Source organism: Gobius niger, assembly GCF_951799975.1.
Source record: "Gobius niger genome assembly, chromosome: 8".
NCBI lineage: Eukaryota > Metazoa > Chordata > Actinopteri > Gobiiformes > Gobiidae > Gobius > Gobius niger.
In genome coordinates this window covers 1,697,882-1,714,831 of record NC_136859.1, presented here as the reverse complement: position 1 = coordinate 1,714,831, position 16,950 = coordinate 1,697,882, and the positions used below count along the sequence as shown (strand labels likewise).

At 40.3% G+C, this 16,950-nt stretch overlaps 1 protein-coding gene across 5 annotated transcripts in view; it reads right to left on the bottom strand.

Moving 5' to 3' along the window:
* The window catches only part of esyt2a (extended synaptotagmin-like protein 2a), a 236,713-nt gene extending 220,018 nt beyond the window's left edge, over positions 1-16,695 (bottom strand). For all 5 annotated transcript variants that reach the window (XM_079561013.1, XM_079561011.1, XM_079561012.1 and 2 more), the window contains exons 1-6: positions 16,522-16,695; positions 14,135-14,535; positions 3,272-3,313; positions 1,538-1,672; positions 1,206-1,282; positions 1,044-1,116 (exon numbers count right to left, since the gene is read on the bottom strand). In XM_079561013.1, the coding sequence (XP_079417139.1) occupies positions 1,044-1,116; positions 1,206-1,282; positions 1,538-1,672; positions 3,272-3,313; positions 14,135-14,524 (717 nt within the window). In that variant the 5' untranslated portion in view covers positions 14,525-14,535; positions 16,522-16,695. The remainder of the gene's footprint in view (positions 1-1,043; positions 1,117-1,205; positions 1,283-1,537; positions 1,673-3,271; positions 3,314-14,134; positions 14,536-16,521) is intronic.
* Between the last annotated feature and the right edge of the window lie 255 nt (positions 16,696-16,950).

Genomic DNA, 16,950 nt, shown 5'->3' with positions numbered 1-16,950 from the left:
AATGTGACAAAAATTCAACAAAAATGTGACAAAAATTCAGCAAAAAAATGACAAAAATTCAACAAAAATGTGACAAAAATTCAACCAAAAAGTGACAAAAATTCAACAAAAATGTGACAAAAACTCAACCAAAGAGTGACAAAAATTCAACCAAAAAGTGCCAAAAATTCAACCAAAAAGTGCCAAAAATTCAACAAAACAGTGACAAAAATTCAACCAAAAAGTGACAAAAATTCAACAAAACAGTGACAAAAGCTCAACAAAAATGTGACAAAAATTCAACAAAAATGTGACAAAAATTCAGCAAAAAAATGACAAAAATTCAACAAAAATGTGACAAAAATTCAACCAAAAAGTAACAAAAATTCAACAAAACAGTGACAAAAATTCAACAAAAATGTGACAAAAATTCAACCAAAAAGTGACAAAAATTCAACAAAAATATGACAAAAACAAAAAAAATTACAGAACCTTTTACGACTAGTTCTAAGGTGAATCTCGCCTGAAATAAGAAAGCAATACTGCCAATGAGATAAGACCTCTTGTCTTACTCCATTACTCCAGAAAATTACTTGAAATAAGGACAAAATGTATTGAAACGAGTCAGAAACGTCTCAAAACAAGTAAAATAATCTGGGTAACTGGCCCAACTGCATCCTTCCACGTCAAAACATCTCAAATTTGGATTATTATGCTCAAATTGAGACTTTTATACTAATCTAGTTTTTGCAGTGTATACAGAAGATACATGTATTGTTTTATGTGTGCCTTTTCTTTTAACATGGACCATCATTTTAGTGTCCGGAATAAAGTCAATAATAATAATAATAATTTATCTAGAACCGAGTTAAGTATTTAAAGTAAGTGTGATGCAAAGTTTCCAATAGAAGTACTGCGATATATGTAAATCGATATTTAGTCCCAGCACTAGAACACGCTGCTTTCAAACGGTCAGAATCTCTGCCTCTGGGACAATCCCCAGTCACAGTGAGCAGCTCCTCTCTGCTCTAGACACAGACTTAAAGCTGTTTACCATTGTTTACCTGTATATTTTTGATCCCCGCTCGACAGTAGAACTTCTTTATGTCTATGTCGATCTCGGTGTTGCCCACAAAACTGAAACAGACACAGGTTTCAGTCAGTTTGCTCCTCCTTTAACAAAGCTCTGGTGAGACGCTCGTGTCTGTGACAGCCGCTGCACCCACCTGACCTCCAGGTCCATGATCACTTGTCTTTTATCCACGTTTTCAGTGTAAACTTTCACTCCGTTCACCCTCAGGGGCTGCACACACAAAAGAAACGTGTAAAGCTGGAATGTAAGACTAACCCTGGGCTAAATCAGGGCCGAGAACATGACACAAATTAGGAGCAGAGATAGACGACATACATCACTGTCAGCTATTATCTCTAAAATCTACTTTTGCAAACGGCGAGCTGACATCACGGCGCGCTCCCGGCGGCTGAGCTCCTTCGGTGAGAAAATGAATGGAATTTGCCGCCGTCTGCGTCCCGCGTGGGAATGTGGACCGAGCGTTACCTTGTCTCCCAGGTCGATCTTGGTGAAGCAGAAGGAGCTGAGGTACGGCGTGGCGTTCTTCACGGCCGGCTCGATGGTGTCTCTGAAGAGTTTATCCACGAACTGACAGATGAACGGCCACATCTGCTTCACGGTCTGAACAGAGAACAAACAACACGACTGTAACGCCAAACAACACGACTGCAACACACAAATAACACAACTGCGACACCAGGTACCGCCTCAACTCTGTCAGCTTTGCTTCTTTATTTACTAACATGTAGGGCTGGGCACCGTTCAGCAATACCAGTCTGGTATCGGAAAAAAAGGTTTAGGTACTACTACACATACTACACATGGAAAATTGTGGATATTTTGTCTTTTTTGGGGGGGCAAGCAAATTGTTTAAAGGGGGGGTATTATGCAAAATGGACTTTTTCAAGCTTTACATCATGTTATTCTGTCATTCCCTCATTAAAAACATGGCTGAAGTGTTGCCTTGGCACATTCACGTATTTCTGAGTTATCTGTAAAAACTCTGATGGCGGCCATTTTAGGGATAGGTTTGCCTGAGTCCTTCTAGGAACGCCCCCACCTCCTGGAGACGCCTCCGAGCTTTGGTCACCAGCCGAGTAACCAACCACTGCTCCTCAGCAGAACCCCCTCCCCACTGATGCCACAGACAGCGTGTGGAGGGGGCGTGTCTAAAGGCTCAGAGGTTCTTAAAGAGACAGAGGCCTATTTCAAGACATTCACTACAGCCATTTTGAGAGAGCAAGTTATTCTAATAACAAAAAGGCAGTTATTCTAATTTACTGCATTTACAGACCAACAGAAGGTTTGGTCATCATTGTAGTGTGATATAGACTGGTGCTATGTGATTGAAAAAAGCAGAATCGCCCCTCTTTAACCTCTTAACCCCGCCTTAACCTAGAGTATTTCTGGACTGGAGCTCATTTGAAAGCTAAGATTTACAAAACGGATCTAAACGGATCTTTCTCCTTGCGGTGTTGCCGTCACATGTTTCTTTTTCATCTAATTTTTGTCGCTTTTATTGCGTTTTTCTCACACTTTTCTTTGAGGCTGTTTTTGGTCACTTTTTGATACTTTTCTGATGGGTTTTCATCCTCGTTTTCTTCTTGTTATTGTCGCCACTTTGATGCTTTTTTCAAGAAGCCTGTAGATTTAGGTAAAGCCAAACTGGAGATAATGTGCTCGGTTCAGGTGGAGGTTAAGAGATTCAAAATTGGGGAAAACAATAAGAAAAACTTGGAAAGTGTTTTTTTCTGCCTTTTTGCAGTTATAGGAAGTTTCTTGGTTGTTTCACCTCAAACAAACGATACTAATGGAAAAGAAATGGAAGGAAAAGGAATAAATTAACATTATAAATCTATTGTATGGTTTTATATGACAAATAATTAAGCATAGGCATCGAAAAAAGTATTGTTTATGTACCGGTATATAAAGAAATGTAACGGTACCCAGCCTTAGTTACATGCATTCATTTTCTAAATAAAGTCTAGAGATTGTTAATGATTTTATTTCCATGACAGTTTAGCCTGGAATGCTATAAAAAACACCCTCAGTCCCATTCCACCCACACGTCGCTGTTCATCCTATAAATAATAACCTAATTAACTTTACATCAGATTCACCACTTCTCTCCAGGGACGTTTGGCCTCTGCTTTTATTAGAGCCTTCTATTCAAATCTATCACATGTCTGACAACACCAAAACACACACACGGGAGTTTACCTTGTTCAGCCACTCCACCCTCTCCACGTCCGGGTAGTGGACCTGAGGGAGAGACACACATTAAACCACACATGCATAAATAGAAACTGTGAGTGTATATGGGGCAGATGCAGGTGATTAATAATGAAAATAAAGTAGCACAAGCCGCTGGTCGGAAAGAAAAGTTCCCTGTGAAGCCAGTACGAACGTGTGGTTTGTGAATGTGGGACAGTGAGCAGCTAAAATTAACTAAGACGCTATATGTCTACATGAAACCACAGCCATCAGCATAAACAATGTTAACCTCTTAACTCCCGCCTGAACCGAGAGGATCTTTTACCTCACGTCATCAGATTTTTTTTCCATCATTTTTTTGTTGGGTGTTCAACTCATTTTTGTAACTTTTTCGTCAATTTTTATCACATTTTTTGTAATTTTTTTTGTAATTTTTTTGTAATTTTTTGTAAAATGTTTGTCATTTTTTTTGTCAGATTTTTATCAAATTTGTGTAAATTTTTTTCACATTTTGTCACATTTTAGCAATTTTTTTGTAAAATCTTTATCACATTTTTGTCAGATTTTTGTAATTTTTTTGTCACATTTTTTAGTCATTTTTGTCACATTTTTGTAATTCTTTTGGTCATTTTTTTGGTCATTTTTTTGGTCATTTTTTGTAATTTTTTTGTCAAATTTGTATCAATTTTTTGTCATTTTTTCGTCACTTTTTTGTCAATGTTTTCTCGCTTTTTTGTCACATTTCCATGATTGTTTTCGTCTCAGTTTTGTTACTATTTTCACAGCTTTTTTCCAGAAGCTTTTGGACTGGGGTAAAGCCAAACTGGAGAAAATGTGCTTGGTTCAGGTGGGAGTTAAGGGGTTAAAGGAATAGGCCACCGTTTTTATATACTGAGATATGCTCTTACCTCACTTTAGCCAAGTTAATATATCCCCGTCTGGTCTTTGTCCGTGCGCTCTGCCAGGCAAACGCAGCACATACGCAGCCTCTCCCACATGTCACATAGCTCCAAAAAAGCTCACGATAGAAGCTACCAAGCTCTTCCACGTGTTCCCTATTTAAAGAAAGTTACGTGAAGTGTTTTCATGCGAAGTATATTTACACAGAAATGTAGCGTGTCGATTTTATAAGCAAATAAAAAGGGGGACTATATTCTGAGGCGTAATGATACGAGGAGTAAAACGTCCGCGCAGTAACTCCTAAAGACTTCCCCCGCTCACTTCCGTCAATAACCTTTAGGAGTTACTGCGCGGACGTTTTACTCCTCGTATCATTACGCCTCACAATATAGTCCCCCTTTTTATTTGCTTATAAAATCGACATGCTACATTTCTGTGTAAATATACTTCGCATGAAAACACTTCACGTAACTTTATTTAAATAGGGAACACGTGGAAGAGCTTGGTAGCTTCTATCGTGAGCTTTTTTGGAGCTATATGACATGTGGGAGAGGCTGCGTATGTGCTCCGTTTGCCTGGCAGAGCGCACGGACAAAGACCAGACGGGGATATATTAACTTGGCTAAAGTGAGGTAAGAGCATATCTCAGTATATAAAAACGGTGGCCTATTCCTTTAAGTAAAGTTATCAAACAGTAGAGCATCAAGCATTGCAGACATTAATCAATCACGCCCACTCCCTGAGGACATGAAGCCCGATAAGGATCAACACTTGTGGGTTTTTGTTACGATGTCGTTCAACTGAAATGGAGAGGAAACAAACACCAGGTGCAGATGTTGAGGTCCTTTCATCATCATCTAAAAACTAAACCTGAATGCAAATCCAGGCGAGATTCCAGCTCACGGACGTCCCACCGATCTGGCCTGAGGGGAGTGAAAGGAGAGAGCGTGTGGAAGGCGACAATAGAACCAGTTTCACACGCAGGAATCCAGGTCTTTTCATTGTCAGGGTTAAGTCCTGGTTGCTGGCTTAGAGAAATACTCCTTAACCAGGACTAAAGGAGGTATGGGCTAAAGAAACGCAGATATTGGTTTAGAAAATAAGCAAAATTAATAAAAGAAAACTGGATCTTTTCTGGCATGTTTTGCAATTGTAATAGTAGATTTCAGGGTTTGTGTCTAAATAAATCCACATTCAGATGACAGAATAGCATTTTAAACACGCCCAGGAGCATTGACGCTGAATTATTTATGTATTTATTGGTTTTATTTAGTCGGAACAGTGCGTGTTAATCTGTTAACCCCCACCTGAACCGAGCACATCTTCTCCAGTTTGGCTTTACCCAAATCTAAAAGCTTCTTGGGGATAAAAAAGGCAAAATAGCGACAAAAACGAGGATGATAATGCAACAAAAAAGTGATCAAAAAAGCGACAAATAAGTGACAAAAGCGTGTGGGAAAAGCAACAATAGCACAATAAAGAAGCAACAAAAATGTGACAAAAATGTGGCGAAAAAAGGAAGCCACAGGGCAACAAAAAAGTTCAGTTTTGTAGGTCTTTCAAATGAGGCGCTACCCTGGCCAATAGGCTGTAAGCTTCAGTCAAAAAGCCTCTAGATTTGGGTAAAGCCGAACTGGAGAAAATCTGCTCGGTTCAGGTGGAGGTTAAGGCGTTAGTGAACACACCATACATTGCAGCCATGGGCCAATGTGCATCTCTAGTCCACACTCTCATTCATCCTGGTCTATTGTACATGTTTTTAGTGGTGAAGTGCGAGTGCTAACCACTGTGCCACTGTGCTGTATAAAAACATGAGCTCTAAACAACACTTTCAGCGGCTTCTAGACACAATAAGACCTCATGGAAACACAAGGACATTTAGCTCTCTGCTAAAGACATGACATGACCTAAAACTACAGCCTCTGTGACTGGGGCTCCGTCCGAAACGAACAGATTGGTAAGAGGTCTGACGCCAAACCAGATGTGCGTCAGCGTCCGCCATGAAAAGAAGCGTCCGAATTGGTCTGTCAGTTAGGAAGGAGTTAGGGAAAGAAGCCTCAATGCTAACTATCATAGCCACTTTAGCATAGGGACCTCTGGCGCTAACTATCATAGCCACTTTAGCATAGGGACCTCTGATGCTAACTATCATAGCCACTTTAGCATAGGGACCTCTGGTGCTAACTATCATAGCCACTTTAGCATAGGGACCTCTGCTGCTAACTATCATAGCCACTTTAGCATAGGGACCTCTGGTGCTAACTATCATAGCCACTTTAGCATAGGGACCTCTGGTGCTAACTATCATAGCCACTTTAGCATAGGGACCTCTGGTGCTAACTATCATAGCCACTTTAGCATAGGGACCTCTGATGCTAACTATCATAGCCACTTTAGCATAGGGACCTCTGGTGCTAACTATCATAGCCACTTTAGCATAGGGACCTCTGGTGCTAACTATCATAGCCACTTTAGCATAGGGACCTCTGGTGCTAACTATCATAGCCACTTTAGCATAGGGACCTCTGGTGCTAACTATCATAGCCACTTTAGCATAGGGACCTCTGGCGCTAACTAACCGGTGATTAGGAGCTATGTGCCATCCCATAAGCCACTGCGCCAATCACTGGCTTAAACAAAGGCAGTTCATTTGCTTTCTTTACGTAGAAACTTAATGGCTAGTTTGCATACTGTAGCTTTATGAAACAGCTGTTGATTTTATATAACACTACTATTTTTTTTCTCCTTAAATGGAATCTTTATTTGGACACTATGTTGTTGCATATGCAATACAGTAGGTGGCGACATGCGCTTTTGTTTGCCTGCAGTCTGCCAACAACCATGAAAGAACAGCAGCTGTTGGTGATGTCACTTCCCCTTCTCCTGGGTAAGGACGGTCGAATTGGGCAAATGCTGCTGAAGCTCTAGTTCACTCACTGCAGAGATCTTACAGTCGACCCCATGAAAGGTTAAAGATTAGTTGCTAGTGTTAGCGCTTAGAGGCTATAATTTGATGGTTTCGATTTGTCGTTCACTAAACAACAGCTAAACTATTTATTATCAGTACATTTATTTTTCATTCTTCCCCCATTTTTAAGTTATGACTCATCGTATTTCATCGTGGGATATTTCAAGATTAGACACGTTTCGAACAGAGCCTGAGTTTAATGAGTTTAATGTGAAGTGATCTCTTGCTACACTTTTCTACAGCTGATTTCACCCTTTGGAGTCGGCCTCAAGGAGGATTACACTTTGAATAGATTTGTTTCTCCAGGTAATTGAAATGTTCAGCCACTAACGTCAACAACAAACACATCGTTTTATCATCGGCCGATTTACTGTGAATAAAACTCTCCAGACATGAGATTCCGGCTGGTTCTGCTCGGTTCATGAAGCTGCGAGTAACAAGGGAGAGGAGCGGTGAGAGTTTCACAATAGCAACATTTTTTTGGCACGTTTTCTAGAGAGCGAGACTCCACCCGAAACAAGCAGGTCACTGCGCCAAACAGAGGACTGTGTTTACAATCAAACGCTGGAGTGGAGTTTACAGTGTTAGAAAACCCTAACGGGGCAGCACAAACCAGACTAAAGTTTGGCTGGACAAAGAAAGAGATAACATAAGATTACATGGATTCTAATGGGAAAAGGTTTGTGAGAGGCTGAAATATAATCTACTGCAGGTATACCTGAAGATGGGATATTAAGCTATAACCAGTCTGAAAGCAACACCATTGTATCATTTTGTGAGGTGTTGACTGACAGTATGAAATTGATTTGTAGTTTCATTCGCAAAAAGAAAACCTGACTCCTAATGCCATTGGATCTTCTATTCAGGGTTTATACAGGCCCGACACAAGTCAAATGTAATGCTTTGCCTTCTTAAAGGCCACATTCAAAGATTTTTTTTTTTTCATTTGTCCAACCATTTGTGAATGATTTGAAATTATATTTCTCTCATCCTTGATTGTGAAACAGGGGGGTGGGGAGTGAAGGTTGAGAGGGCAGGGAGTCGACTGGAACTGGCCCGTAGATTCCGCAGTCTCCTCCCTGAAGGCCTTACTTTGAAGAGACAGTAATGGGTGCGTACTCGATACTAGATTTTAATGCCACAAATGCAGAAAAAAACGTCTGTATACTTAATTTCTTATGAAAGAGAATTGGACCAAACATTTGGTATTTTCAATTAACTTAAACAGTAAAAATTGTTTAGTGCTATTCATTTAATGCTTTTTAATGACCTGAGGAAACCCTGTCTATTTGAAATGATCAGCAATAATGATGCAATTTCGAGCCATTTTAAAACAACATCAAAGCAGCTTTAAACATTACTTCACAGTACATTTGAAGGAAGTGCACTGGAAAAAGAATAGTCGTTCTAAGAGGGAAATGACATAAATCTACTTGAATTAAGAGAATAAATCTAAGGTTTGAGAAGATTTGGCCTGGTCTTAGATGAGATAAAACCTCTAGAAGTAGTTATAAATTCAGATAATAACGTGAAACACAATTATTTGTCTGATTTGAAGTGGGTTTTATTCTTGTTCTTTTGGCGCTATAGCATTTGTATCTTGGATTAGTTCAAACCGACTCAAATTCAACATAGTAGAAGAACTTTAACTCAAGCACTTGTAAGTCATTCATCTCCTTTAAGATGGTCATTTTTCCAGTGTTGTGCTTTACTTTGGGCTAATAATCAGCGGCTTCGGCCCTCGGTCTATTTACAATAAAGAAAGTCGTCCCTCCGCCAAGAAAACCTGCCTCCCCCTGCAGTAAACTGTCATATTGAGGTGTTTTCATGCAGTGGAAATGCCAAATCCTTCTATCTGTAACCTCAGGATATTTGACTCAAAAACTCAAACCTAAAGGTTCTTTAATAACGCTGTTGACTTTTTTAAACAAGTGTCACAGCTCCATCAGTCTGCCACAGAGGACTCACTGTTCTACACCTTAACTTAACTACGACGGCAGTTTTCATGACAAACTTTGACCTGTGTTGTTGATATACTGCGGTCCACAGAGTTCTTTAGATACGAGTCCTGCAGCTGCAGCTCTCACCTTAACTATCCCTGACAAACCCATTCATTCCATCTATTTGTAAGGACACAGTTATGATGACGGCAGCAAACAACCAGCGGAAAATCCAGTCCATTATAGAGCTAACAGATACATTTCTATACAACACAACATCAGACGTGCACAGATTCTCCTCACAGCCTTGTCCCGGGTTAGTCTACATAACTCTGAGGGTTGCATCTTGCAGCTTTGGTCCGGTCGAGGAGCCAAAACAGAACATGTTTCGAGCTCATGGTAAACTGGGTACAGCGCAGTCAGCTCCTCAGAGTCTTGTAATTGAGTGAGCGCCATTGGCTCGTTCGCAAATATCTTCAGCAGGAGGTAGTTAGTGTTTGCAGAACGAGGCCAAGACATTTCTGGAACGTTAAAATCATGTCAGGATTTTTACAGAAAACAACGGGCCGGAGCGATGGGGCCAGTTAGGCACAGTCACTAAACCTCCAGGGATGGTCTTTTTGACTAATCTACAACAATCATCACAACAAATTAAAATGTAGCTACTAAAACTATTCTATGGCGAGTTACATTTAAAAAAAAAAAAACAAGGCAACAACTACAGGTAAAGTTGTCAAAATGATTCAGCTTTTGCAAAAAGGGAAGCAGATTGAGTCGCCCTGAGTGATTTTCCTTGACAGCACATCAGCAAGACCTTTAAACTTAGGAGCTGGTGATAAACTCACAGACGTAGAGGAAAGTGAACCAATCAGGGATGAACTTAGACCCCTGACGTTCGCCTCAGGGGGAGCTTCATCTGCAGCGCCTCCGTCTCAAACTCTCTACACAAATCACATATTCACTCTTACATCGTGAACAAACAGAGACCTCTCCTCCGACTCTGACGACAATTACTGCAAACATTCAACAGCATCTATTAGACCATCTAGGGAATTTAAGAAGAAAGGCAGTAGCGGATCAGGAAGACTGAAATATGAACGGCTAAACTCGTGCAGGAATCACATTACAGTTTGCTGCCCAATCTCAGAACAAGTCAGTGTCGGCCTCACTTTGCCAACATTTATACCACACACAACATTCATACTGATCTGTCAAAGCTACAGCAGATGATTTAAAGCATTTTCATCATTGCCAAAACACCAAGGGCTGAACCTCACCATTGTGGCCTAAAGTAAAGAACCACCATTTACATCAGTGGTTCTAAAGTGGTCCGGCTCCGAGACCCGTCATTACCTTAATGACAAGCTGCGACCCAAATGAAACTGTCATTTGTAATATATCGCATCAAATATTGTATTTACCACTGATGTTTTTATTGAACATGCCGTAGATTTGCTTTTAACCTCTTACCACCCGCCTAAACCGAATGCATGCTGTCCTCTTTGGCTATTGGCCTGTGTAACACCTCATTTGAAAGCTAAGACCCACAAAACTGTTTTTTTGTCTTTTTTTTTGTCACTTGTTGGTTGACTTTTTGTCACATCTTTGTTGAATCTTTGTTGAATTTTTGTCACATTTTTGTCACATTTTTGTTGCATTTTTGTTGAAATTTTGACACTTTTTAGTTGAGTTTTTATCACATTTTCGTCACATTTTTGTCACTTTTTTGCTGCGTTTACATCCTTGTTTTCTTCAATTTTTTTGTGGCTGTTTTGATGCTTTTTTCCCCAAGAAGCTTTTTGATTTGGGTAAAGCCAAACTGGAGAAAATGGGATTTGTTCAGATGGGAGTTAAGAGGTTAAGACTGAAATTATGATCAAAACAACCCCATAATATTAATTTTAACAGACTCCAGTGTGTTTCTGTGCAGTTTCAGATGGTACTACATATTGAAAAAAAGTTCCCTACATGACCCACTTTTGAGTCCCGACCCACCAGTTGAGAATCACTGTTTTACATTATAACCAAGTGGGATGTTCTGCAAGGATATTTAAAAAAATACACTATAAAAAGACACGATTTCTCGCATTTTTACAGTACTTTAACAGGTATTTGATCCCGTATTTGCACAATAAATTTGTGGGGCCAGAGGTTCTGTGCTGGAGGGCTGGATTTGGCCCCCGGTTGCCTATCCCTGATTTAAAGTAATGACGTCATCTTGTCATGCCTTTGTTTATTACCATTCCAGTAGATGAAGTTTTACAAGCAGAAATCACATGGGTAAAATGAAAAATCTTATTAGTGCAATGAAAATCACGTGGTTGTAGTCTCATCTCTGGAGGAAAGTTCAAACTAATCCAGATTTAGATTCTTCCTATTTTCTAAACAAATATGGTTCATAAACAGAAACAAAGTGGACTTTCGTAATAAGCCTAATCTAAAACAATGTGTAGCCTAATGCTTTCTCCAACTCTAGCTCTGTGGACCTGTCCATTACAAAGCCACAGGACGATAATGTTGAGATTTGACATTGATTGATTCAGTGATATTTTGATTTGAAATAAACTTATTGTGGTTATTTGACATTTCTTCCATTCTTTCGGTGAGTAGGTCAGTGAGACACGTGACGCTTTGTCCCCACACACAAATGAAAGTGCTATAAAACAACAATAGCGGTGAATAGCTCTCATAGTATCAACAGGGCACTCCCCAAAACCACAACGAGCTCCAGCTACATAGCTTCATCAAATTAGCCGTGATTACACTGTATATAAGATTGTGAAAAATCTGGTTACGCCGTTTTGCAATCAGGAATTAAACAGGTGAAGCAAGTTGGCCATGGCACCTCGAAATCTCGAAAACATGTACAATAGGATCCCTTGAAATAAAGATTCTGCATCTTATAAGGACGTTCCTGATTAAACATGGTAAAAACGTAACATGAGATGAAGTTGTCGGCCAAACGTTTTGTCTTTTACATGTAAGTTCCCTATTTTTGTGGATAAGCTTAGAAAAAAAAGTCTGTCCAGTGTTTGAAAACTCCTGCAGAATGTACAGCCTCGGAAAAACAACCCACACATCGTAATTAACGAATGAAGCAAGATGACTCTAAACAACAAAACATCCCGTCTGGCTGGATCTATTCTGTATAGAGCCTGCAAACCCTGTAGTTTAGAGCTCTACAAACCTGTTTCACTCTTTTCTCACATGTTAAAGCTCCAGGACATGTTTGAAATCGTGTACTAAAAACATAAATAATATCTAATCCCATTTGGAACACTCAAAATGGCCTCTGAATTTCTTGTAGTGGTTCCAAATCTTTTCAGACCACCACTTTAAAGAGATTTCGGCGCTTAGAAATATAATACATGGCCTGAACAGAAAAAGTGAATGTATCTGTAACTGTTCTGATCTGGGGCTGCTGCAGTTGGCCAGGTTTTTCCATCAATGGATTTCTTCTTCCCTGATGGCACAGATATATTCCAAGATGACAATGTCAGGGTTCATGAGGCTCACGTTGTGAAAGAGTGGATCAGGGAGCATGAGATGGATCCAGATCTTAACCCCATTGAGATTTTTTGGGATGTGATGGAGAAGGCTTTGCGCAGTGGTCTCACTCTCCCACTCTCCCATTCTCAATGAAAGATCTTGGTGAAATATGGAATCAAATCTTAACGCGCTCCAACCATATACTGTATATATATTTTATATATTTATATATTTTTGACCGGACAGTGTAATAAAATCAAGCAGCAAAATGATCTTGCGACCCCCACTTGGTGACTCGAGACCAGCCTGGCCAGCCACACTCACTTCTTTCTCTTATTTCTATTCCAAAGAAAGTCTCCAGTTTAGAATAAACAGAGGAGAATAATCTAGCGCAGTGTTGGGGAGTAACTAAATACATGTATTCAGAATACTCATTGTGAGCAAGCTTTCTTGGCAGAGGGCCGATTTTCTTTATTGTAAACAGACCGAGGGCCGAAGCCGCTGATAATTAGCCCAAAGTAAAGCACAACACTGGAAAAATTACTATCATGAGATAAATGACTTAAAATTGCTTGAATTAAGGTTCTTCTATGTTGAATTTGAGTCGGTTTGAACTAATCCAAGATACAAATGCTATATCGCCAAAGGAACTAGAATAAAACCCACTTGGAATCAGACAAATAATTGTTTTTCACTTGAAATGACACAAAATTATCTGAATGAAGAGAATAACAACTGCTAGAGGTTTTATCTCATCCGGGACCAGACCAAATCTACTCAAACCTTAGATTTAATCTCTTAATTCAAGTAGATTTATGTCATTTCTTCCTTAAAACGATTATTCTTTTTCTAGTTCTTTCAGATGCCAGTGTTATGACCTAATTGGGTGCATTGACAGTATTTCTACCTTATTTTCTCCCATTTAACTCTAATAATGTTAAAAGTACTCTGTGATTTGTGTAATAGTGTTTCTCAAAATCATCTTGAGGGCCAGAGGTTCTGTGCCGGAGTGCCGGGCCTGACATTGCCTACCCCTGCTGTAAAGATACACTTTCATTTGAGAGTATTTCGCACAGTTACTTTCCAAATATAAAGAGAAAACATCCCCGTACTCAATGTTGTGCAATACAGAGCTAAAATGTAACGATTAAGAAAGAACTTTTAATTTTGACCTGTTTTTCCTCCTAAACTAAACTAAAGATTGAAAATGCCTTTTGGCACCGTTCATACAAACACTGCACATGTGTCACCTGATGCTGTATCTGCTGCTCCATTTGCCAAGAGAGTTAAAGAGTTCCTCATTACTGGTAAGTGAGTTTATAACAGGTGTTCCAACAATCGTAGTCTTCATTTTTGTCATTATGCAGCAAATATAATGACAATCAATGTGATAGTATTCAAAAGTATTCAAAGTATTCAGAATACAGTACTCTGATTAGACAAAGTAACGGAATATGTTTCAAAATACATTGTAAGGCAAGTGTTTAGTATTCAGTAACTAAATACAATTTCAAAGTATTCTCCCCATCACTGATGTGCCAACTCACTCTCTGCTCTGTAGAAGTGACTTACCCACGGAGGCAGCTGGGAAGTCGCCATGTTTCTCTTTGTGACTTTCTCCTCGTGGTCCAGAAACCGGAGCGCTCGGTTGATGCGATTGTCCTGCGTACTGTAGTTCTTCTTCCAGTAAAACAGCGCCGCGAGTCCCACCAGAACCCAGCTGAAACTGAACTCAAAGTAGCCCAGGATGTAGATGGGCAAAATCACCAGGAAGGTCTTCCCGAACTTCATCCACATTTGGGACACGTCCGTCAGGGAGGACAGGGGGTCGTCCTCCAGCTCCTCGGGGTCCGGCGGGGCGTCCGGGCTGTAGGCCGGGGGCGGGACGGGGCCGTTGGGCCTCGAGTTCGGACCGTTCATGGCTGAGTCCATTTTAGGTCCGGGATTCGTGTTGGCGCTCATGTTCCACACTCCTACAAAACAACAGAGAAAGAGACTGTTTTTAACCAGACTTATATATTATTTTAAACTCCATAAGCAAAAACAACTTGAAACAAAAGAAATAAATTATAGAAGTATGTCCAAAGAGGGTTTTTTTATACATATTTTTGTTTTTAGCCTATGCTGCATATGTCATTTGTGCAAACAGCAAAAACTTGCTTTAACCCCTTAAATCCCACCTGAACCGAGCACATTTTCTCTCGTCTGGCTTTCCATGTTTCCATGTTCCACATTGTTTTACTGGATACTTTTGTAAGTTGTTGCCATGAGGTTTGGTGATTTTTTTTAAAGCAAAGAGTCGATAATGGTCCTGAAGAAAGTAGCTTTTATAAAGTAAACAATAAACTAGCTTATCAGCTAAACCCATTTGAGACCTAAAAATGTCAAATTTCTTCTTCTGAGACACTGAAGAGGCACCAAGAGCCCCCACACCTGCAGCACAGTGAAGGTGTGGGGAGCTAGGAAACAAAAAAGGGACGAGGAGGCATCCGGGCAAGACTCACAGCTAAGCCACACATGCCTTCTATTGGCTAATGGACGTTCACTGGAGAATAAAACAGATTAACTGCCAAGTTCATCCCTGAAGGTGGTTAAAGATTGTTGTGGAGCGGAGGGAGCTGCGCAGGAGGAAGAGGAAGGAAGAGGTAGAGCTGACCAGTGCAGGACACCACCCTCTGAAACAGGGACAAACCCAGCTACGGTTTCCCCTCCCACCAGGTCAGGCCGGTCCACAGTGGCAGCACAACTCAGTCGCAGCAGCTCAGGACTAACACCTGAACACGCCTGGACAATGACAAATAAAGCACTTACTTAATTTGTAAACTTGGTAAAATGTGCTGTGCCTATAAAAGTGGATTGGATAAATTTAGCAATAGTTTCATCAGTAGCTAAATACGCCTACAACTGCTAATACTGAAACCCCCCACTGTTTAGATCTATCTCTGCAACATGTTATATCAAAATGTAAGTGATTTAACAAATGTGGATAATCAGACACTTTTTATTTTTATTTTATTTTAGTGTACTAAGTCTCTTCTAATCACTTTCCAACTCCTAAAATGTAAATACTTCATCAAGTGCGCCACAAAAGCAGTACTTGAATAATTAACTCCCCACAAGTATATTTCCAAAGCTGCATTTAATATTGATCCACTGCAGACTCTGTGGCTCTTCCTGATTCCACTTCTTAGAAACTCAAATGTCTGGGTTGGACAGCATTACTCACAGGAAAAATCCTACAATTCCTGCCTCGTCAAAATGTCTGGGGTGAAGGCAGTCCATACAGACAGAAACACCTCCGCGCTGCGCTCATAGGAATAATACAAGGGCAAATCAGGTCAGACTAAAGCGTGATAATTGCTTCAAGTTGCACAACAATCCCCTCATACGATTCAGCGACCAACATCAACCTATACTTGTGTCTAACTATAAACTTAATGACTGAAACTCCATGGAAAGTTATGCCACGTCTGCAAATCTAAACAACCTTTTCTTCCTTTATAGATCTGTTGTCATTTTGCTGACATAAAAAAAACACATAAGGACATCAACAGATTACCTCACATTAACTGGGAGAACCAAAACTCAAACAAGTCTCACCTCCAGTCAACTCTCAGGGAAACTGTTTTTAAAAGAATTAATAATAAAAGTGGGCGATATTTAAGGTGGTTGCAATAGTGCGTTTATATGCTGCTAGGGTCATGTTTTTGTTACAGTACTTTGATTTAACTGTACTAAACGTAGTGCAAATATTTTAAAATGATTCCCGAACGGAAGTAAACATCGTAGTTCATGTTTATTGTAGTTCATTCATAATTTCTACTCGCTCATATTTCAATACTCCTTAAAACAATGCGAATGTGCGCGTAATTTCAACCGAGTCTGGCGTGACGTTTTTCCAAAGTGACACGTATCGGATTAACGTACATCCCGCTGAAGAAGTGCCGTAACAAACTCACCGCTGTCAGTCCGCGTCTTCTGTCTCGGAAAACGAGGCGAAATTTAGTCCAAAAAGCCTGTCCGAGGCATGACTGCCCGCACAGGTCCGCTTCGGCTGGGTTCGCTTCGCTGCCTCCTCCACCGGTCGCTCCTTCCGCACATCCAGGGCAGAGCTGAGGTTGGCGGAGCCGTGGCGTCGGTCAGCCCGCAGGAAGTCGTCATGAGGCGGGGAGAGGTGGAGGGAGAGGTCGGTGACGGGAGGAGGACGCCCTCGTGTGTTCAAAAGATGACAGGTGTTCTGAGTTATTCCAAACCTATTATGTGGCCACTACAGCTACACTACTATTTATCAAAATCATAACAATAATTACTGATTTCAAACAAAAAAAACTGAAATAGGAGTGTTTAATGCACCCGTAGTCCTTTCTCTGATTATTATAAAATTTGCA